The sequence below is a fragment of the Westerdykella ornata genome (assembly GCF_010094085.1).
Source record: "Westerdykella ornata strain CBS 379.55 unplaced genomic scaffold EI97scaffold_8, whole genome shotgun sequence".
NCBI classification, from domain to species: Eukaryota; Fungi; Ascomycota; class Dothideomycetes; order Pleosporales; family Sporormiaceae; genus Westerdykella; species Westerdykella ornata.
The window spans coordinates 432,547-454,358 of record NW_022986858.1 but is presented as its reverse complement, the minus strand read 5'-3'; the positions used below and the strand labels follow the sequence as shown (position 1 = coordinate 454,358).

Below are 21,812 nucleotides of genomic sequence, written 5' to 3'. Positions count from 1 at the left end.
TTCGGCTTGCGTTCATGATAGGGCTTTCGGGGCGTTCATTGGGGTTGGGTTGAGTTGGGTGTTGTGGGCGTCTTTTTGAGCATCTTTTTATTTTTTTCCCGTTTCATTCTTACTTGTCACACTTTGCTGTCGTTTTCGTTGTTTTTTTTCTCGTGGGTTGCATACATGGCATGCATGCATAGCGTATGGTTGGATGGATGGATGGTTGGTTGGATGAATGAATGAATGGAATGGATGGCATGCACCTATACGGCAGGAACCGGCTAAGAGGGGGAGAGAGAGAGAGAGCAATGGAAATTCCAATCCGATCCAATCCAATGAATGTGGAGTCGATACTCAACCGGGGAACATTGGGTTATGAATGGAAGGTAGACCGAGGAAGGAGTAAATGCGATGGATATCGCTCCACACTCATGTTTGTTGGATTCGAGTGCCATGTTGTATAAATACAGACATTGATGCTCGTTCTCGCACATGTCTATCATTGCCCTGTCTTCCATCTTCCCAACTCTGAGACCATAAAGGTGACCAAGCACACACGGGAAAGATGAGGGTTCATTTACGGATCGTTGATATTCTACCAAGGAGATTCAATACCTCTGTCGACGCATCTACTACCCACCACTGGGGCAAAGCCCATCACATTCAGACCCCGCCGTGAGTCACCCGACTAAAAACCCAAACAACACTGCTCCATCCAACATTCAAACTCAACCGCTCCTGCTACGAGGAGTCTGCCCTCATACAGTCAAGCAATCCATCCAGGAAAGCCAAAGATGCAAGAATCTTGACTGACACCCATCCATCGAGCACCCTCCACTAAAACGACCCAGCCTGCTGCTGCCTCTCCAACGCCTTGATAAACGCGGTGCCCAAGAAAATCCACACCTCGAACAGGATGACGTGCACGAACGCGACAATCATCAAGCTCTCAATCGCCATGGCCTTGAACCACAGCTTGATCAACCGCCTGCGCGCCTCCCAGTTGAAGCTCTTCCACGCGTCGACGAAGCCCACGGCGCCCGTGCCGCCGAGCACCTTGGACACGACCTTGCCGGCGAAGGTGCGGTCAAAGGGGACAATGGTGTCGTGCTCGTCGGCGAGGAGCGAGGCCTCGATGCGGACCAGGGTGACGTGGGCGGGGAGGACGAGGAACAGGGCGCAGGCGAAGAAGAAGGCGACGACGGACAGGGTGAGGAGTGCGACTGAGAACATCTCCCGACCGGTGGTGGGCGCCTGCTCCCTGACCTTGTCCATGCCGATGACGAAGCTGAACAGCATGGTGGCGTATACGGCGATGTATTCGGCGGAGACGGCGAGGGCGGCAGGGAGGGCAATGTACTTCCAGTCGCGCAGCGAGAGCATGCGCTTCCTCCAGGACAGCTTGGTCGGCATGGCGATGAGCTTGTGGGTCCAGAGGGCGTGGATGGGAGATAACAGTGCTCCCGTGAAGGCGGACACGATGACAACCTGGCCTGGGAATCGCGGGATGCAGGTTGCGAGAACGTTGAGGACGATGCCGGACAGCATGTGGTATGCCAGGAAGGGGCCGAAGCCACGCCAGGGTGCAAGGCGCCCGCCTACTGTCCTCAAATGTCGGACGGTCTTGCGGATGCTGCTAGTCAAGGGCTTCTCGGCGACGAGCGTGATGGCGGGACCCGTCTCCAGGAGACCCTGCTTGGAGTCGTCGAGTTCCGTGGCGTCGGCGGGGGCGGTCACGGTGATGGAGGACGACGGTGTCTCGATCATGGCCAACCTGGCCACTACACCCAAGGTGTATTCAACCTGAGTCGCTTATCAGCATCCAAACGTCTCGCTGGCCGGATGGGGAAACGGGGCAACGCACAGCAATGAGAGCGATGACGAAGAGCCAGAAAGTGACAAACAGCGTCACGCCTCCCCATTTCGGGATATCCTGAGGGCGAAACTGCAGAGAGTTGGTGGCCCGCTTGATCAGACCGGCGGAGGAGGTATGCTCCAGGCCGCGGCGGACGGCGTGGGCGAGGTAAGTCATTGTGGGAGTGGACGGAGTAGTAGAAAACAAAGCAGACAAAAGGAACAAGGTGCTGGCTGTAGTTTGAAGTTGGAGATAGGGAGAGAAAAGAGAATCAAGAAAGGCGCATGGACAGGTGACAGAATGATGAGTGAGCGAAGGTCCTCCTCTTTGAATAGGCGGCAGCGGACGAAAGTCGTGGGAGGCGCAGCGAGGGAGCGGACAAGTCTGGGCACACGAACCAGGACCAGACCAAGTCCCTTTACGGCATCGTTCCCACTCTATAATTGGACATGTTCGATCCTTGCAATGTTGCCCCAGGCTGAAGGGCAAGTTTGATCCTGATCCAATCAATATATTACTGTGTATGTAATGCTCTCACTATCTCACCACAGATGTTGGGTCCGGGAATCCAAGGATGATAATGCGATACATTGTGTGCAGGAAGAGACTCATCTTGAAGCGCGAAGGAGGCGGCGAGGTTCAGTGCGAATGCGCCTGTCAAATGCTTTGTTTTGTTGCGTTTCCTCCCTCACACTCTCCCCTCGTCTCTTCTCCTCTCGAATTCACTACCTTTCCTTTACAGAAACCGAGTTCTGGAATAAGGGATGCGAGTGGAGAACTGCTGTCGCTGAGCCTTCACACTTTGTTTGGATGCATGCATGGACGTCGACGGACAGAGACTCTGCCGCCCGCCCGACCTCATCCTGTGCCGCATCCATGCAGTCCACGAAGTGTCTCAGGACGTGTCAAGACGATCCCTACAGGCAACAAGGCGTAGTTGCTGTTGTTCAGATTCAACAATTCGCCGCGTGTCATCATCTGTGAGGGTCCAAAACGGTCACGGCGAGAAACAGTCGAGAACATTTGTATAGGATACATTGTACCTTGCTTCACGACCATATGTATTAGGCTAAGTCGGCCAAGGTGTGATTCAAATCCGTCAACTCCTCCCCAGCCCATGCAGCCCCCACCCTGAGACCGGCGTTCCCCGTGTACTCATACAGAGTGACACCGCAGGAAGTAGAAAACTAGGAAGACGAGGCAGTAGAATCGCTAAGCAGAGAGACTTTTATGAAAGGGATGATCATGATGTGAGGGGTAATTCGGGTGATTCGCGTGGTTTGAGTGGTTTGTAGGTCCAATTTACACCAATCTCTGTCGAATGGATCGAGATTTTCCTTCGCTGTTATTGGTGTCCCCAGGTGAAACAAAGAGATTGACATGTCGTCATAACCCGATAGGCGTGACATTTATCAGAACCAGATTTCATCGTGGAGAGAGGGCACGATCCGTCCAACTCTCGTAGAGAACCATCTTGGGCCTGAAGTGTTCACAAAGCTGGGGCAGCAGTGGCGGCAGCGGCGTCCTCTGGAACAGACTCCTTAGCAGCGACGGGTTCGTGCTTGGGTGCCGATGGAAGGTCCTCCTTTTTGACTTCAGGGGAGCTGGACCGTCCGCGGTACTGATTGATCGTCTCCTGAGCCTTGTGTGTATACTCCCCAGCATACGTCTGGAACGTCTTGGCAGCATGCTCGGTGCGTTGAGCGGCAAGGTCCCGGATCTGCGTCGCCTGCTGAGCAGCCAAGTCACTTGCCTGCTTGAGATGGGCATCAATGACGTCCTTGTTCTTGATGTACACGAGCGGCCCGAGGTAAGCGATGGTGGTCCCGATCAGAGCAAGACCCCACAAGGGAACAAACTTGATGAGGAAGTAGGAGACGAAAGAGGCAAAGAAAGCCTGCATATGTTGTTAGCTGGTCCGCCAAACGAAGGGAATGCACCCAAACTCACCGCGAACGTAGCGAACAGATTTTCTGCAAAGATGATCCTCTGCGACTCAATGACAAAGAAGTTGATCAGCTGCTCGACGTCGTCCAGAAGACGCTCGAGAGATGCCTTGGGGATCGTGAAGTACTTGTTCGGTCGCACCTGCGAGGTGAGACCGCGGCCTAGCGTTAGCTTTCCAGCCAGTTCGGCCGTGGCCGTTGCACCCAGCGTCCAGCAAACAGCCTTCAGGATGTAGCGCAGAATGTTGAGGTATCTGACGGCGAAGATGAAGATGACGGAGGCGGCGAACGAGATGGCAGTCGCGCGAGGATTCCTCCAGCTCAGGAGGCGGTAGAACAAGCTGTGGTAGTGGGTGAGGGGCTGTCCAGTCGCAGCGGGCTGATCTGGAGTGGTGCGGGCATTTGCAAGGTCAGCAAACTCGTCCTTCGTCTTTGCCGTTTGTGCCTTGACGTTTTCTGCGATGGGACCTGCGTTGGTTAGCATGGCGTGGGGAGGGGGGGATTTTGGTGGGATCTGTGTGTCGCGAGACCATGGTTAGCAAATGGAAATATGAGTGCGGGCTGCGGCTTGGAGCTCTACGTACCTCACCGTTGTTGATGGTGTCCTTCAGGCTCTGCGTTGCGGGATGGTTGCTGATGGCGTCCATGGTGGATTGTGCAGCTGGCAGATGTTGTTAGGGAGAGGGGGTGAGTGGTGTGCGAGAGGCAGATAAGACTGCATTGTTTCCCGTTAGTTGGTTGGGCTCGGCAAAGAAGTGGAGTCGACCAAGGCAGCATCTATGGGCACGCACCTTACAAGCAAGAATGCTGTCCTTGCGCGTATTGGGCTTCTTGCCGACGTAGGGGTCGGTGTTTGAATGCACGCCGACAGTTGAAGTGGGATCCAGGTCGGACAGGTCGGTCTGGTTGAGGGTGAGGTGCGGAGCTTCAGACATGACGTGTGTGGGTTGCTGGTACCACAAGTACTTTAGAGGAGCTTTCAGGTGACGGGGGTAACCGATTGGAGTATGTACTTTCGTAAGGAGCAGGTGTGATGAGGCAACAGCGAGGAGGGTGGTAGTGGTTGTAGTGAGAAGAATAAAAGTCAAGTCGAAGCAGGCGAGGAGTTATTTGTTGGAGGGAGGCTCCCGCAGGTTCACGGAATCTCCTGTTTTGCTCGTGTGCTCGGGCCCACAAGCTCCACGAAGGTGACCTCCGCTATGACGTCTCTCGCTGGAGCCACACCAAAACTAAACCATCATTTTGCAGTAGTGACGTCTTCAGACACGAAAAGGCAAACGGCCATCCGTGGACAGCTCTCACGTCCATGTCACTTCTGTCCTTCTGCTCGACCTCAACTGCTGGAAATACTGGGAACGGATGCAATCGCCAGGAGTGACGTGCTCTGCAGTCTGGAACCAGGGGCTTGTTCCAAGGCCCAAGATGTGCTCGCGTGAGACATGTGAAGAAAACCCTTTCCCCCCAAGCTCCTGGACCCCTCAAGTCGTGATTCAAAGTGCGGTTGAGAAGCTCGAGTGCATTCGGCAATGTTGAGGGGAGTGCGAAAGTGCTACGAAAATCACGACTCTGTACCAAAGTTCCTACCTAGGTAGGGACTGGTAGATGGAGGATACATTGAATGGTCACGTGATGGATGTCTTTGCAGATGGTCCGATAAACCTTTGCCTCAAGCATTTGGAATAGCAGTTGCCAACCCACTAAAATGTACGCGAACTCCAAAAGCAACATACCGATGCGCTTTCCACCAGTGCCATTGCTTTCGGGTGCAACCTCCAATCCGCACCTGGACCGGGTCTGCAAGGAGTACGGGAATACAAAGCTCAAGTCGAGACTTTCCGTGATAGTAACACTACGCTACGCTTGGGCAACTGCAAAGAAGGTTGCCTAGGTGATTCCGAACCGTCGCTGCAGCAAGAGATTTGGTGAAGGCTTCGGCAGAGGTCCTTCGTCTCGCACACGGCCATGGCAGGGCACCTAACGGACCCTCAGCGTTCAGGAGGTGCTCTCACCCTGCTGCGACCGAGGCTCCTCTCCAACCCTGTGACGGTCCGAGATTAATAAGGGTGTGCAGAGAAAAGAACATGTGAGACTGTCCAACATGAGTTGCTTTTTGGTGAAAGCGAAGGCCAGAAACGAGGAAGAGAATGGCGCTGGCGCATGGGGAGCAGGTGGGGGTTAAAATCAGAGACGGGTTCGGGTCCGAGCTGGCGGGCTTGGCCAAAGCGAGTACGCAGCCCTGGAGTAGAACGGAGTACCAACCATTCCCCGTCTACCATTTGCGACTTTGCGCAGAGGAAGAGTGAAGGTGAAGGTGGAGGTGAAGATCAAGGTAAGGGCGTTGATGATTTGCTGATCTGGGCAGTCGAGCCACCCCCTCTCCCTGCCATCACATGAGCGGTGCCATCATTGATCTCACCAGGGACCGGGGCTCCCGCTTGACGCAACTGTGCCGCTGGACGGACAGCTGGGCAGTCAATTCACAGGGAGCGCTGGAGAGCTGCGGCGGCTGCAGTGTCCACGGCGTGCTACGTATCAGGCGCCCACGCCCATGTGTCCGGAGCGAAATGAAGAGACGTCTCTCCTGTGCTCCCACTGCGACTGTTCTACCTCACCGACTCGGCTGTCCCTGGTGAATCATCAGCGTCTCGTGGCTTTGTTTTGGGCCGTGGCGGGCACCCCCCTCTTCTCCGAGAGCAGACGTCCAACAAGAACAGACACGAGCGCGGCGCAACAGCGCAATCGAAAAGAGCGCCGAGCTGCCTTCTTCTGATCGTGGCTCGTCTTATCACTGCCACAGCCGAACCGCTTGCCCACCCGGCGAAGCGATAAGTGGGAGTCGTCTCCGCTGCCCTCCCACTCTCCCACTCCGACACGAGGCCCCCTCAAAAAGTCTTAACCTTGGGGCTGCGGCCCTTTTACGTACCCATCCTCCGACTCTGATTTTCTCTCCGCCAACTCACTCTCACCCTCCTCATCGGCAACTTCTCCGTATCGACCTTCCAGTACTCCGTACTCACTCTTTTCAGTATATTGGCGTGCCGTCATCCCCACACGCCAACCGGGACCGCAGTCTTGGGACCAACAAGCCGCCCTACCCTACAGATCATGGTCAAAGCGCCCAGCCAGCGTCGTCATTCAACTTGTTGTTATTCAAGGGAGCCGCTGCCCGCCAGCTACTCCGTACACAGTACTTGTACTGTACATCACTCACCGCTAGACTACCATCGCTCTCCCTCCCTTCACTCCACCTGAAAAAAAATTACACCACCGTCCAACAGCTCGCCCTCTACGGAGGTGGGAGTCTGTTTGGTCTCTCTTCACCACCCCTCCTCATGCCTGCCATCGCTTCCTTCCCTCGATCGCTCTACAATGACTCTCCACCCGAGCCCCGTTCACGCACTCTGAATAATCCCACGCTGCTCTACAGCTGGTGGACCACCATGTTCTCACTGGTCATAATCCTGTTCCGCGTTGGCGGTCGCTACATCAGAAACGAGCAACTGTTTACCGAAGACAGGGTCATGGCTTTCAGCATCATTCCCCTCATGGCCAGAATGGGCTTGATACACGTCGTCCTCATCTTCGGTACCAACAATGTGGACACGACGGATCTGATGGACCCAGTCAAGATACACCAACGAGAGATTGGTTCCAAGGCCGTGCTTGCTGCGAGGATTTTCTACGCCTTCTTGTAAGACAGTCTTTGTTACACGGTGCGACTAGCGACCTGCAAAACTAACCGAATCTAGCATCTGGACGGCCAAATTCGCCGTTTCCGAGTTCCTCAAGCGCATGACGGAGCGCTACTGGAAACGAGGCTACGAGTACTGTCTCCGTGCCCTTCGCGTCTTCCTCGTCGTTACCTTCTTCGCCGTCGTGATTTCCACCCTCACCGAATGCCAACCCTTCAACCACTACTGGCAGGTTATACCTGACCCGGGACCGAAATGCCGCCAAGGTTACGCACACTTGCTCACCATGGGCATAACCGATATCGTTACTGACGTCTTCCTTGTCGTCTTCCCGATCCCCATCATCCTCGGCTCCGGTATGCCCTTGAGGCGAAAGATATCCCTCGTCTTGCTCTTCTCTCTCTCCCTCGGTCTGATCGTGATTGTCGCTGCTCGAATCCCATTGGTCATCCAACGTCGTGGAATCCAGCAATTCCGCACCGTCATGGCATCCTCCGAGATTCTGGCGGCAACCTTCGTATCCAACGCCATCGTTCTCGGCTCCTTCCTGCGGGATCGAGGCGTCAAGAAACCAAAGTACAAGAGCGGTTCCACGACTGATAGTCTCGATCGCAGATCGTCCACCCGCAGGCCCACTCTATCGCCGATTGACAGTGACGAATATCTGGCTCGCTCATTGGGGTACCGCACAAATCCGGAACTGAGGGATGACAAGGCAAAGGCAGCACGTCCAGCTCCAGTGGCAGACCTGAGCCTCCTTGAGCCTGCGCCATTCGCTGGGAGCAACTGGCGTTTTCCCGACGCGAAATCGAGCGATGCAACGCATGTTGGGGTCGTCGTTCCCAACTCGTGGCCCGGCGAAGACCCTCATCCCAGCCCCCGATGTGGCCGCAGAGTATCCTTCTTCGACGCTGGAGGTCTTCTGAACGAGGCTCCGAGCTCGGGTGTTTCGCCTACGGATTCCATCGTCACCCACGACTTCGCTTTTCCGGGGCCAAGGCGTCCATCCAGAGCGTCGAGCTCGCTTGCTTCCCATGGGCGAGCCCATGGGCTCCCGCGTCGCTCCTCCCATGTGTCTCAGCAGTCTGATGATTCGGGGATGCCCACACCTGCTGCTGCGCAACTACAGGATTTACGTTCCATCCTGTCTGAGGGCAATGAGCAAGGACCAAGGCGAGAGCACCCTTCCACCCTCCCACCCATTCAAGATGCAGGTGGACTTCTTTCTTCTTCTTCCTCTTCCTCTTCTTCGCCTTCTTCTTCGTCCACGTCGACCCCGCCCAAGTAGGATGCTGGCGACGTCCCTCTCTTCCCCACCTCTTTCTCTTCTTCATCGATGATACCCCGCATTCTGCATAGGGACTGCCTGTCTGCAGCATGCAAGAGCAGCTTTTGCTTTTTCCCCTCTTCCCCCTACCTTCTCTTCTTGTTTTACAACGGGACATATTCCACGGCGTCCGGGCCTTACGAGTAATGCGTCACGACATGAATTCCTTCAGTATTTGCATGAGAAGGTCCACTGTGTAGAGTATTTCGGCACCCTCCTGCTATGGGCACGGTTCATGCATGGTGACCAGATGGGCTTCAGACTCCAGAATCTATCGGAAATGAATGTGTACAGTAGTAGACCAACAGCATAAACGAAAATGGGAATCTACCATGCTGAACGACTCCTAGTTCTTCTCTCTTGTCTACATGTTTTTGCCAGACCGAGCACATCCCCCACGTCAATGGCGTAAGATTGAGTCCGGCTCATGCAGTGCAGTTAATTAATATATCCGCTCCCCTGTCTATGTGCCAATATTAATTTATCGGATCCTCGACATGCCTGTGGGATGACGCGCTGGCCCCCACGGTGCATCACTAGAGAATAGTCTTTCCCTCGTCGATGCATCCCGGATTCCCGGTCTGCGTTTTGCTGAGCCTGTCGCTTTTTGACCGTGCATCAGGCGCCGACTTGCGAGGGTTATCTGAATTAAGGTTCAGCCGCAGAGCGCGCGGGTTGGTGATCCTCGCCGTCTTGGCAACGGTGTGGGACCTCGTTTGAAGCGACGCCCTACCTCTGGCTTCCCCCGTGTCTCTCTCTACAGTAAATTCTGCTCCGTTGAACTTGTCTTTCTCGTGCATTATGTATGCATTGTTGAATTGAATTTTCACTAATTCTTTTAGGACAGGTAATGTACGATATGACGGATAGGCGCCGTTCTTTTTGACACTACTTTCTATAGTCCCCGCTCATAATCAATCGCCAGTAGTTTCGCTAGCTTCCAGCTCAGAGACATGGACATCTCAACACCCCCTTCACCTAGTACACGTCCAGACTCCACGCTCACACCAGCCGCACCACCCACCCTCCCCGAAATCATCGCTCTAACGCGGCACCTCCTCTCCTCCCCATCCTCCCTTCCGACCGCCGCCTCCCAACCCAATCCCACCGAGATCTCCAACCATGGCCACGACAACAGAGAAGCAAATGCCGAAAACAAAAAAGAAGAAGAGGAAGAAGAAGATCACCTCCTGCAGTGCGGCGTCCCCGCCCTGCACCTCCTCCGCCATTGCCCAGACGCAGCGCTACAGTTCGGGTACGAGAAACTGCACGCGGTGCCGTATCGCGAGGTGAAGACTCGTTGGCGACGGTACTATACGGATGCGGCGGTGAGGAAGGTGCTGGGGATTTTGGAGAGCGTGGTTGGTGGTGAAGGGGTAGGTGTGTCACGTGATGGATGGGGAAGGAGGAGGGCTGAAGGATTAGGCGAGGGGGAAGGCGAGGGGGATATTGAAGAAAAGGAGGAGGAGGGGGAAGAAGACTGGATCACGCAGGTCGTAAGGACGCTCGACATGGCGCTCATCCTGACCGCCGCCCCCGGCAGGGAAGAACTGATCGAGCTCATCTTCTCAGCGCTGGAGGCCGTGATCGCCGAGTCAGAGGAGAATCGGCTCTCTCACGAAGAAGACGACAACGCATTGAAAGCTAACACGGAAGCCGTTCCGCTCGCCCGTCCTTTCAAGAAACGCAAACTCGACCCATCCCACCACCGCAACACCACCAACCCTAAACCAAACATCCCCCAAACCTTCCCCACGGCCCTCCCTGCACACGCCCTCCCCACCCTCCAGCACCCCCTCCCCCGCATCCGCAGCTCCTCCCTCTCCCTCTCCGCCTTCCAATCGCGCATCACCGACCCTGCAACTGCATCGCCCTTCATCATCACGGGAGCCATCGACTTCTGGCCCGCCATGAGCGAGCGGCCGTGGAACTCGCCCGCCTATTTGCTGGAGAGGACGCTCGGGGGGAGACGCCTGGTGCCGGTCGAGGTGGGGCGGACGTACACGGATGAGGGGTGGGGGCAGCGCGTTATGAGTTTTGGGGAGTTTATGGAGGAGTTTATGTTTGATGGTGTCGAAGAGGAACACCACCACCCTTCCCACGATGCTCCACAGTCCGACGACGGACCCGGAACGGCATCCACCAAACGGAAACGAGCACGGAAACGAGCACGAGCTCGAAAACAAGCAGCAAAGAAACAAACAGGCTACCTCGCCCAACACGACCTCTTCGCCCAAATCCCCTCGTTCCGCTCCGACCTCTCCATCCCCGATTACTGCTACGTCGATCTCCCATCCCCGTCCTCCCCCTCCTGCTCCACTACCACCAACCCACCACCAAGAAGAAACCCAGAAAAACTCTCCACGCCCCTCCTAAACGCCTGGTTCGGCCCCCGGAACACCATCTCCCCGCTCCACACAGACCCTTACCACAACATCCTCGCCCAAGTCGTCGGCAGGAAATACATCCGCCTGTACGCACCTGGTGAAGGCGGGAAGATGTATCCTAGGGGTAAGGACGAGAGGGGCGTGGATATGGGGAATACGAGTTTGGTGGATCTGGATGTCGCGATGGGGGTGTGGGGGGAGGTGAGCTGTTGGAGGGGGGGAAGAGATAGTAGGGGAGTTGGAGTTGGTGATGATGATGATGATGATGATGATGATGATGAGAAGGAGGAGGAAGAGCAGGAGGATCCGGACGACGAAGGAGAAGAGGGCCAGAGCTGGGAGGATATAAAGGCCGAGTACGAGCATCGTTTCCCGCTTTTCAGGACGGCAGCATACGTCGAGTGCGTCCTTGGCCCGGGCGAGTGTCTGTATATCCCGCCTGGATGGTGGCACTATGTGCGCAGTTTGACGCCCAGCTTCAGCGTCAGTTTCTGGTTCATTTGAGTTCCCCTATTGACTCAAGAATTGCCGCCGTGGCCGGAGTATTCAACTCCCGGACATCAAACAACAGTGGTATATATGAACCTCTATCCAACCAATGCCGACATGAAGAGGTAAAATGATTTCTCTTCCCCCTTGTCCCAACCAGTCTACAACATGCCCAGCACATCTCCCAACGACCGTGACCAAGAGCCTTCATCGCAAACACCACGACCCAGAGCCTTCATCGCAACCACTACGACCCCGCCGCCCCCGCAGCGGATCCCCCAAAGAAAAACCCATCAAAGAGATCCACCCCATTCCCCTCACTCCAGTCATGCGTCCCATCGCCCAGGAACCCTAGATCAAACCCCAGATCCTGGGTCCCCGTTCCGTCCGCGCCGCTGCTGCCACCGCCGCCTTGCAGGGTGAAGCCGTCGAGGAAGTCGAGGTCGGTGAAGGCGAAGGCGTCGCTGGGGTAGGTAGGTAGGTCTTGGTGTTGCTGTTGGGAGTGGTGCGGGGGTTGCTGCTGCTGCTGCTGCTGCTGTTGCATTTGGGGCTGATGGAAGGGATTGTATGGCGCGGATTGCGTGACGTGGTAGGGGGACTGGGTCACGGAGGCAGAAACGGAGGGGTTAGGTGGTGGCGAGGAGAAGTGTTGTTGTTGCTGTTGATACTGCTGTTGAGGCGAATGAAGGGGTTGCTGCGGCCGTTGAGCCGGGTCAAAACGAAATCCTTGATGTGGCGGCATCGGCGGCGAATTCTTCAAGGCAGCAGAATGGAAAGGTGGCATCTGCTGCTGTTGGTGTTCCTGCTTTACATGTTGCATCAGTGGTGGCGGTTTGAGAATGTTCAGCTGGTTGGAAATACGACTGAATGAGCGCCGGTCCGTCTCCGCCTCGGAGAACAAGTCACGCAGGTTCATGTCGAATTTCGGTATGGGACGCCTCGACTGCTGGAAGTAGCTATTCGTGGAGAGGGCTGCGTCGGACCTCGCATCCGTCTCGGACGCAGATGGAGAGGTGTTGCTCGGAGAGCGACTGGGCCGAACTGGCGGACGAGCTCTCCCCAGAGCTTGAAGCGCCTGTGACCCGAAGCCTGTGGTGGACATGCACATGGAGATGGTGGCTTTGCTCATCCGGTCGAATGCATCTCTGCATGCCTCTGCGGGAGGGCACTTCTCGATGAGATCCCCTAGAACGGATGTGGCTGCTAGTACCGTAAAGTCGACATCGTCGAGGGACTGGAGAAGTCAGCTATTGCTCAAACTCAAGATACAGACATCGATTGCAAGCAGGGACATACCAGCATTGACCGAACTGCAACCGAATGCCATACGGCATAGAGGAACGATATGCCTAGACGAATCAGCCATGGAGTTTCTGCGAGTATACAAGACGTACCAGCCATGAAAAGGTGATGGGTCGCCAGGAACGTATAGTTAACCAGATGCACGCGATGCAGCTGCCTGTATAACTTCAACACCTTTTGTCCAGCCTCCGCAACCTTGAGGAAGACGAGCTCTTCGTCTTCCCTTTCTTCCCTGTCCACCACAGAGGGACTGCCGACGTTTCCTTCCGCATTCCCGACCTCTCCGGCAAGTCCAACTGGGACTGCTAGGCTCTGGCGGTACAACATGATGACCGCTTGCCAATAATTCAATTCCAAGAACAGGGGCGAGAACTGGACGCCGGAATCCACCTGTGTGGGAGAAGAGTCCTTCCATTCCTGCAACCGTCTGTCGATGTCCATCCGCCATTGGCGGAACGAGTCGAAGTTGGCAAGGAAAGGCGACGGGAGCTTTGTGTGCATGAACTCATTGCCGTGACTCGCGCCAGTGGCCCGGGCCTGCTGCGCCTGGCGGTGTTGCAGCACTTGCAGGATTTCTGACTGCAACAGACGGAGCCTGAAATAGTGATAGGCCACAATCTTGTAGGTAGGCCTCTCCGAACCCGGCGGATCCAGGAAACCTTCCTTGGTGATGTACCGATCGTCCAGCATCGAGGGGAAATCGGTCGTGATGACCTATGTGGGATCAATACGTGTCCCACAACGCTCCCTGCCTTCACATTACCTGATCCGTGATACCGACAGGTCTGCCAACACAGCTGCTCACCAGTCTATCAAACGAGTAGACACACCACCACAATCGTCTCCGAAGGTCCCTAACCTGCCATCACGCGATCCGATCAGCGAGGTTCCACAACGCATCTCTATCCCGGTGTACATACCCACTCTCGGCGACCCCTTTCCTTGGGATCGATTTTCGCACCGCCGCCCCTGCCGCCCTGCTCTGCTTCCTTCTGCTCGAGAACCCCAGCTCTCGGGTCTTCCGACCGGGACGCATCAATGCCTACACCGTCCTCATAGTGTAACCCCAGATCGACCCCCAACCTGACAGCAACACCCACAATGTACCACAAACCGGGCGCAACCGGCCTCAGCAGCGCAAACCCAGCCAGCAGCAGCACCGCCTGCAGTTCCTCGAGGCCCCCACCAAACCCGTCGGGACGGTCCGCTGCAGGCGACGAGCCAAGGAAATTCTCGAGATGGATAATCGCCGAGGCGTGATACTCTTCGGGTTGGTGCTGCTGGCCTGCAAGCCGCCGTTTCTTTGCGCTTGGGGATTGCGGGTCCGCATCGTTGGGAGGTTTGCGCCCGTTGGGGGTTGCGTCCGATGGTGGACCGGGTTTTCCTACGATGATGCCGGCTCCAATGGCAAACACGATGTTGAGCATGTACAATTCTCGTGAGGTCCGATTGCGCTCCCCGCACGCGTAGACTCGGTCAAACATGCTCATGAATTCCCCCCGGTGCAGGATGGGTATCTGAGGATTGGCATGCTCAAAGTACAGTTCAACCAGCCTGAGTCCCACTTCCCTATCCGGAAATGGTGCTTGACGGAATGTCGGTTTCGTATGGAGGCCGAAGAAGGAATCCCTCATGGTCGTCCCGCCATCTGTTGCGTTAGCAGCAGTCAGTGACTTTGCACCCCGCACACTCCCTCTCTCAGATGTCGCCCCTGAGACAGAGCTTTTGACAGCCGCGAACACCACCCGCGCAAAGGAAATGCCCGATGTGGACCCCAAGAAGCGTGGATCGCTTGCACCCTGAACCGATACCATGCCAATGTTGCTGACCAGTTTTGAAAGCTTCTCGCGGTCATATTTGTCCTCCTCGTCCTGCTTTAATCCGCCTCCTGATGATTCTGAAGCGCCATTACGTTCTTGCGGCGAGTTGTCCGGGCCAGGCGCGTGGCTGGTTACCGCTCGGCCATTCGATGGTGTGAGTGGAGGATTGAATTGCTCTGCTGGCGCAAAGGGAACGCCCTTCTCCACGAGGAGAGACTCAAGATATGCCACGCGCGATTCCAGATAATAGACGTAACTGGCAAATCGTTACATTGGAGGAGAAACGCGACCGAGGGTCTGGGCATAGTGCACCCACCTTCGCGGAATCTCCCTCTTGGTTATAAGATCGTACCCAACGCACTTGACACCGGCCTTCTCGCACGACGCACAGTTCGGTAGTCGCTGGTCGCAGCGGTTCTTGCGAAGGCGACATCGATTGCAAGCGCTGACATTGCGGAAGGACGAGGCTGACGAGGTGGTGGATGAGGGCGCATTGTTCGTCGGGTAGGCAGGTTTCAGTCTCGGGTACGCGGTGTCCTGGGGCGAGGGACGGTCCTCATGCTGATGAGAAGCGTCATCCAGGGAGCGCTTGAGGCCGGTCATCAGGACGCATGGCAGGACTTGTGTTGAACACGAAGTCGCAGGGCGCAGAACCCTTGGAAGCGATAACGACAGCCCCGCACGTCCTCTTGTCTAGGGCTGAAGGGTTTAAGCGGTGTGGACTGGGGTGGATCGCAGCCGGATAGGAGAGGCGCAAGGTTTCAATGAAGTTCGACGAAGACTCCTTCCGAGGGCCATTCTAGCTGCGCCGTACCGGTACAGTACGGGAGTCGCCGTACAGTCTGTCTTACCGGCGCGCGGGAGCGGTACGAGATGCTCTGCTGGTGCTGAGGCATTCAGCAACCCCGCAATCCAACCCTGCCCAGGTGGAGGTCCAATGGATTGGACCATGTTCACTGGTCAGCTGAATTTCACGTGATATGACCGGACCTGCGTGAAACAGGCGAAACGGAGCCCCTGTCATCAGTTCTGCATCCAGGTTTTGAGGATGATTCTGCTGCTTATGGAAATGATGATATCAGACGTCAACCAGTCAGGACCGCACCACAGGGGACCACAGGATGCATGCACAACTCCAATCCCGGACGACGACGCACGGCAAACGGCAATTACTGTATTGCCCATCCACGATCCCCCAGCTATAACGTCCAGCACTCCATCTAATATAGGTAGCTTCCGCACGTGAGGTTAGCAGTTCCTGACTCGTAGCCCCTGTTTCTTCCACGCCGCCGCTCTGCAGCCGACTCACCGTTCCTCACACCGAGACGCCCATGGAAACGTGCTAGAATCTTGGAACATTCCAAACGTGCCCCCTCTCCTTCATGCAGTCGCTCCCTAGCGTCTCGCTTTTGCCATTCAAGTCACGCTACAGACAATTGGCCTCGAAAGCCCCTTCTCTTCCTTCTCAAGTCTCTAACCCCCGATGCCGCAAATGCTCCTGTCTCCGGCTGGCAAATGTGGCCTCTCCCCGGTTCTTATACGACGGCTGGCTGAGTCATGGAGTAGGGTAGGGGCAAGTAAGTGCCTTTGCACATTCCCGGCTTGGAGGCAAAAATTTCACAAGATCAAAGAGGTGATGCATTTCTAGATTTAAAAAACCAGAGGGGAGATATCGTAAGGAATAACGAACTGTAAAATGATATCTCTGGGTATAATAATGATTTTGTACAAACGCCTCCCTCCCTTGCCGATTGCAGGTGTCCCGGTCCAGGTTGCCCTTCCTGAGGTCTTTTCTAAAAAAGTCTTGCCGACGTGACGCCTAAAACAATAATGCCGCCCAGAGGTGATCCAGATGTTCCCCCCTTCTAAAAGCGCCTCGTCAATGCTAGTCCGTTAAAGCCGTGTCTACCCTTTCGTTCCAGCCGATGCAGGGATGTCTATAATTCCAGCCAAATATTACTCCATTCATTCCTCCCCACTGAATTCCAGTAGTGTCTTTTTCGTTTTGTGCAAGGTCGTCTCAGCATGCCCGATATGGACGTCACACTCATTTGGGAAGCACCTCAACCGTAGCCAGGGGCGAAAGTGTCTCGATCGAGCCAGCGTCTGATGAATCGTCGTCGGCCAGGCATGCCGCATACGCGTATTCCTCGTCGTCGACGTGGCCTCCTAACCACACTTCTGGTCTCCTCTCTTCCATGAAAAATCCGGGGATCCACGCGATCATGGCAATCCCAGCACAGGCCCACCAAGCAAGGCCCGAGATGCCGTGGCTGTCACCTAGAGTAGCGATCGCTCCTGACACTGTTGGTCCGAATCCGCGGCAGACACTCGCTGAACTTGCGTAAGCTCCATTCAGGGTGCCAAGTACCTTCTTTGAAGGGGAAGCGTTCGTGAGCATAATGTTCAGTGATGGATAAGAGAGTGACTGGGCCGTGACCTTCCAGACAAGTAGGAGGATGATGCCGGGGATGCGAAATTGCTTGGGGAGGAGCGCCAGATACGGGGCGAGCAGATAGAGAAACGGGTAGAGGGCTATCGTGAGCCAAAAGGTGCGAAGACTTCCCAGTCTCTTGCTAATCCAGGGGAATAAAACCAGCTGGGCCACCATCTGGAGTGCGCCTTGCACAGCAAGGATAGTACCAATCGTTTGCGTCGAGTAGCCGAATCCGCCCTGGAACCTGAAGGGAAGTTTTGGTGCCTCGGTCGACTCCGGGTGAGACATCAGGATAGGGATGAGCTGCTCTAGTGAAATCGTGTGACTTGAGGTTTCGTCAGCATTACTCGTCGTATATGAGTGTTGGGGGACTCACAAAGCCAGAATCCCAACGCCAACGATGATGAGGCAGATTTGCTTCGTAAAAGCACTGCGAACGTTGAATGTCGCGTCCAACTCCTTTTCCAAAGGTTCTGGAAGCCCTTCAATGGGGGTCCGGGCTCCACAGAGCGTTGGGGAACTACAAGCGCTGTCATAGTCATGTGGTGGGGATTCTCTGAGCATTGAGAGAACCTCGTCAAAGGACTCAGCTTTCTCAGTCAGGGGCGGATAACTCTGGTTCCAGAGCTTTCGCAAAATCCACTGGCCTACTTCCCGGCCGCGGTCACGTCGATACTTGATATCTTCGTGAGTTTCCTCGAGGAAGAGGATGCCGATAGTGAGACCGCAGACGACAATCGCGGTGCACACCAAATTTGGCAAGAGATACGGATACGCCTCGAATATCGTGCCGCTGAAGACGGATCCCCAGCTGTCTGCAGGGTTCGCCAGAAGACCGCCAAGGCTGGAACCGATGATGGTGCTACAGACTGCCTGTTAGCGGTGAAATGCAGAGTGGAGGGAGAAAACATACCCAACGCACCAAACAAATGGCATAATTGAGAAGGCCCGCGCTATTGCCAAGTTAGTCCATGTCTCCATCTCGAGGAGTGCGAAGACGTACGTTGGTGCTCCTTCACGGTGACCAGCTCTGCGACAGTGGTCGAGAGCACGCCAATGTTTCTGAGCACCGACGTTAGTAAGTGCCACCGCGCTGAATCTGGGAGCGATCTCACCCGTTCAGCAAACCGCCCAAGGCGCGTGCAATCAGAGCCATTGGCAAGTTTGTGGCAAACCCAAAGAGCAACATGCTTAATCCCGTTCCGAAAAGTCCCCCTAGGAGAACCTTTTTGCGTCCGACACGGTCGCTCAACCGGCCCCAGAAATATCCACTGAAGCACTCTGCGAAGGCGAATGCGGAGGTCACCATTCCTGCATACATGGAAATCTCTCCCTCCGACTCTGTGATCTTGAAAGATTGGACCATGTAGTATACGTAAGGGAAGATGGACATGAATGCGATGGGCTCGCAAATGCGGCAGAGCGCTATGGAACGCCTCGGTCAGTACAGCCACGAGCGAATGTAAAGACGTGAGATTTACCAAGGATAGCCATCTGCTTGGTAGGAAATGCTTTCTTATCCCGCAGGACAGCGGGCAGTCCACCATCTCGAGCCATAGCGACACCTGTTTCTCCGAAGGAAATAGTACGAGGAAAATGGTTTGTCGTGGGTGGGGGTCTTGGAGAACAAAGAAAGCTATCGAGGCACGAGGTTGCAGGCGTGGCCAAGTGCGGCGTGTCTGCGTCGTCAAAGGCAACTGGGAGTCAGAGAAATTGTGAACTCGGTGTGATGGTGAAGCGAGCGTCACGATGTATATATATAAAAAGGGAGGGGCAGGATCGAAGTGGCGGCCTGACGACGCATGGTCCACTGGTCCACTACCTGGTACAAGGATAGGGTACCGGGGGAAGGACGGATCGGAGTGTACAAGGCGGTGATTGCCAGCTCTGAGTGTGGAGATGTGCTGCTAGGGCTGGGCGGATAGGCACTGCGGAAGGACCGGACCAGCAATTGCAGCAGTGACGAGAGCATAGCGGGCCGACCTGGTTACCTAGGACAACAGCAGAGATGTCATAAGCGACCTGGTGCGTTGGCGGACAAGGTGGTGCTACTCGCATGTCACGAAGGCCTCTGTGTCTCTGAGGCGGAACGGAGGGGAGCCATACTGGGCACCTGGGAAAAGTACAGGCCATGGTGCAACGCAGTGAAAGAGGTGCAACCAACCCCTGAGCGTGGGTCGTTGGGTCAGGCGTGGTGAAGCTTTGTGCCTCACAACCAAGGCCGGGGCTCAGGGCTGCGCTGTGACCCATGCCATGGCGTTGGGCATGCTACGGTAGAAGCAGTCGAGAAACATGGCGGGGCGCAGGGATGCTGGGTGGGATGGGGATGGGCCATGGTGGAAGGGGATGCAGGAGAGACGTTGCGACGATGCGAGATGTGTTCCAACAACGCCCATGACTTGTCGCTTCACCAGCAGATCACCTGGGTGCACGGTTCAATTGCAGCAGCCCTAGCCCTCGCGCCGTGCCTGTTCCGCATCCGCGGGTTTGACCACAAGTGCACAGAGCGCTGCTCCCACGCGCCCAGGGCTCGGTGCCGAACGGTCTCCCCCTTTGTGGTGACCCGCGCGGATACCCTCCCAGCTTCCCCGGAATGGACCCGGCCCCATCATTTGCTGGACCGTCTGGAAGCCCTCGCGGATAACGGGGGGGAAAAGATTTCTGCTCAGAGCGCACGAGTCAGGCCGCAAGGTGCTGTGATCGGGCTGCCCTGGAATGTGGGATGGATGCCATCGTCGCCGCGTCGGAGACCATCTCGCACTGTTCCTCCGTGTCCTCCTGGGAAAAGCATCGTCCAAAGCATCGTGGGCGAATCAGGTGCGTCACCTTGGGGGTCCAGGGGTGACGGAGAGTTGGCAGCGTGGCAGTATCAAACGGCAGCAAAAACGACCCCTCCTAAACTGGCGGTGTATGTAGACCGGGACGCCCAATACATGTACAGGCGACCACACGGTAGACTACTCCGTAGGGACGGGAGAACACGCTGCCTACCATCATGTCCAGGTTCGGCTCGCGGCAAGGCGCATATGCGTCTCTGCATATGCATCCCAGAGCAGGCTGATGATGATAATGATTCACCTTCGTCAGCGACCGCAGCACGACTCGTCTTCCTAGGGCGTTTCGTGTCGCTTTGATGACACCCACGCCGATCCGCCGCCTGGCGACAGCGCAGGGAAATGACCCGGAGCCCTCGAGGTACCAGCACAAGTACCCAACAATATTCATCCTCGTCTTGGGAGGCAAATGAAGACCACGAGTAGGAGAGTGATACTGCGTCGATGTCGGTCACCAGTTGCAGGGACGTTGCTGCCGGCTCTGCCAATCTGCCTGCGTTTCCAGGCCGTGGGTGGTTCGGGCGTACTCCCAGGCTGGTTGGTTTCATAAGAAAGGAGGTGAGAATTTCTTCCAGCACATTGTCATCGTCATCAGTCGTAAGCACGTCCTCGCGAGTCGCCCAAAAGTGTCATCAGCTGACACCTACCTAGCGTCCTTTTCTCCCCTAGCGACGACATGGGGAGCGCTTGTAGAACAACGAACGAGTAGCCTGACCATTTCCGGTGAGGTGCCGTTGCCAAACGAGAGTTCACAACAATACATAGTAATAATGGGAGCTGTCGGCCGCCGCGGTGAGACGTGAAATCTGCAGGGCGGTTGGCAAGATCGAAACGGTAAGCAGAGCTGGCATCTCGGCGCATGTTCACGTTACTCACGGGCGGCCGCTGAGGTGTGATACGGCGGTGAGGACGTAAGGCTAGGGAATTGCAGCCATTGGCCAAAAGGTGGCTTGCAGTTCCCACGCGAGATTGACATGATGGACAGGGGCCGGGGAAGCTTTGAGACGACCAGTCGTCTCGCCGAGTGGCTGCCGGCAATGGACATCGAAACCGCCGTCTCCGACTGGGTCCTGTCATGATGCAATTGATGAATTTATACTCCGTACGGACAGGTCATAATGCTGGAGATGTTGAAGGGCTCCCACGTTGCTCTTCCTTTTTATTATGTATTCGTGGACCTGGCGAACCAGGCGAAATGGAAGGATCCACAACTTTTGCGAATCCAAAATAACAACGGAGAACTGGGCCCGGGGGATGGCTGGGGTTAATCCTTGTCGCGCTTCAAAAAGAAAGAAAGGTTTTGGGGCGCGAAAACGAGAAATCTGTCCCACGTTGAGAAGAGGGCAGGTGACCTGGACCCGACAGCGTGGCTGTGGCTATCTATATCTCCGATGGATTTGATCTCTCTCGCATCGTTTGCGCTTTCGACATCCTGCTCTGCGCTCAAATGCGCTCCCATCGTTAACAAAGCTGGGTGTATCGGGCGTTGCGGAAAACATCCAGTGGCTTAACAGTGTCTCCTGACCGTGTCGTTTCGCGGTAACTGGAGCCAACACATTTTCCAAAAAATTTCTCAGGTTCCACGACAGACGCCAGAGGAGGCAGATCTGAGTGCAGTCGGCGTACGGCGCACACTGTCGGGTTAACCTGCGGCCGCATCAGAGCGCAGGAAGGCCCAACTCGCAGCCGTCTCGACGATATGCGGACCAAAAGGAAGCGGTGACACTGGCGCTTGGGATGC

General features: G+C 55.7%; 8 protein-coding genes across 8 annotated transcripts; 3 read left to right on the top strand and 5 right to left on the bottom strand.

Moving 5' to 3' along the window:
* Positions 1-325: 325 nt before the first annotated feature.
* On the bottom strand, positions 326-2,098 carry EI97DRAFT_432729 (uncharacterized protein). The gene is made up of 2 exons (XM_033798226.1): positions 1,847-2,098; positions 326-1,785 (listed from the first exon to the last, which is right to left on the bottom strand). The coding sequence occupies exons 1-2, from the start codon at positions 2,012-2,014 to the stop codon at positions 820-822; spliced, it is 1,134 nt and encodes a 377-aa protein (XP_033654652.1). The 5' UTR covers positions 2,015-2,098; the 3' UTR covers positions 326-819.
* Positions 2,099-3,326: 1,228 nt separating this feature from the next.
* EI97DRAFT_449853 (uncharacterized protein) lies at positions 3,327-4,718 on the bottom strand (the record flags this gene model as incomplete). The annotated part of the gene is made up of 4 exons (XM_033800245.1): positions 3,327-3,734; positions 3,788-4,251; positions 4,373-4,444; positions 4,580-4,718. The coding sequence occupies 4 exons, from the start codon at positions 4,716-4,718 to the stop codon at positions 3,327-3,329; spliced, it is 1,083 nt and encodes a 360-aa protein (XP_033654651.1).
* A 2,397-nt stretch (positions 4,719-7,115) lies between these two features.
* Positions 7,116-8,763, top strand: EI97DRAFT_449852 (uncharacterized protein; the record flags this gene model as incomplete). The annotated part of the gene is made up of 2 exons (XM_033800244.1): positions 7,116-7,474; positions 7,533-8,763. The coding sequence occupies 2 exons, from the start codon at positions 7,116-7,118 to the stop codon at positions 8,761-8,763; spliced, it is 1,590 nt and encodes a 529-aa protein (XP_033654650.1).
* Positions 8,764-9,755: 992 nt separating this feature from the next.
* On the top strand, positions 9,756-11,693 carry EI97DRAFT_376061 (Clavaminate synthase-like protein; the record flags this gene model as incomplete). The annotated part of the gene is made up of 3 exons (XM_033795540.1): positions 9,756-10,163; positions 10,272-11,418; positions 11,512-11,693. 3 exons carry the CDS (start codon positions 9,756-9,758, stop codon positions 11,691-11,693), a joined length of 1,737 nt encoding a protein of 578 aa, XP_033654649.1.
* Positions 11,694-11,925: 232 nt separating this feature from the next.
* EI97DRAFT_375681 (uncharacterized protein) lies at positions 11,926-15,403 on the bottom strand (the record flags this gene model as incomplete). Its single annotated transcript, XM_033795524.1, has 7 exons — positions 11,926-12,213; positions 12,265-12,912; positions 12,975-13,027; positions 13,073-13,694; positions 13,744-13,839; positions 13,901-15,056; positions 15,117-15,403. The coding sequence occupies 7 exons, from the start codon at positions 15,401-15,403 to the stop codon at positions 11,926-11,928; spliced, it is 3,150 nt and encodes a 1,049-aa protein (XP_033654648.1).
* A 1,244-nt stretch (positions 15,404-16,647) lies between these two features.
* Positions 16,648-18,805, bottom strand: EI97DRAFT_309534 (MFS general substrate transporter). Its single transcript, XM_033794599.1, has 5 exons — positions 18,353-18,805; positions 18,241-18,299; positions 18,151-18,190; positions 17,614-18,099; positions 16,648-17,562 (listed from the first exon to the last, which is right to left on the bottom strand). Exons 1-5 carry the CDS (start codon positions 18,628-18,630, stop codon positions 16,848-16,850), a joined length of 1,578 nt encoding a protein of 525 aa, XP_033654647.1. The 5' UTR covers positions 18,631-18,805; the 3' UTR covers positions 16,648-16,847.
* Positions 18,806-19,322: 517 nt separating this feature from the next.
* Positions 19,323-20,517, top strand: EI97DRAFT_309405 (uncharacterized protein). The gene has a single exon (XM_033794596.1). The coding sequence runs from the start codon at positions 19,571-19,573 to the stop codon at positions 20,369-20,371; it is 801 nt and encodes a 266-aa protein (XP_033654646.1). The 5' UTR covers positions 19,323-19,570; the 3' UTR covers positions 20,372-20,517.
* EI97DRAFT_309406 (uncharacterized protein) lies at positions 20,518-21,439 on the bottom strand. The gene has a single exon (XM_033794597.1). The coding sequence runs from the start codon at positions 21,146-21,148 to the stop codon at positions 20,663-20,665; it is 486 nt and encodes a 161-aa protein (XP_033654645.1). The 5' UTR covers positions 21,149-21,439; the 3' UTR covers positions 20,518-20,662.
* Positions 21,440-21,812: the final 373 nt, after the last annotated feature.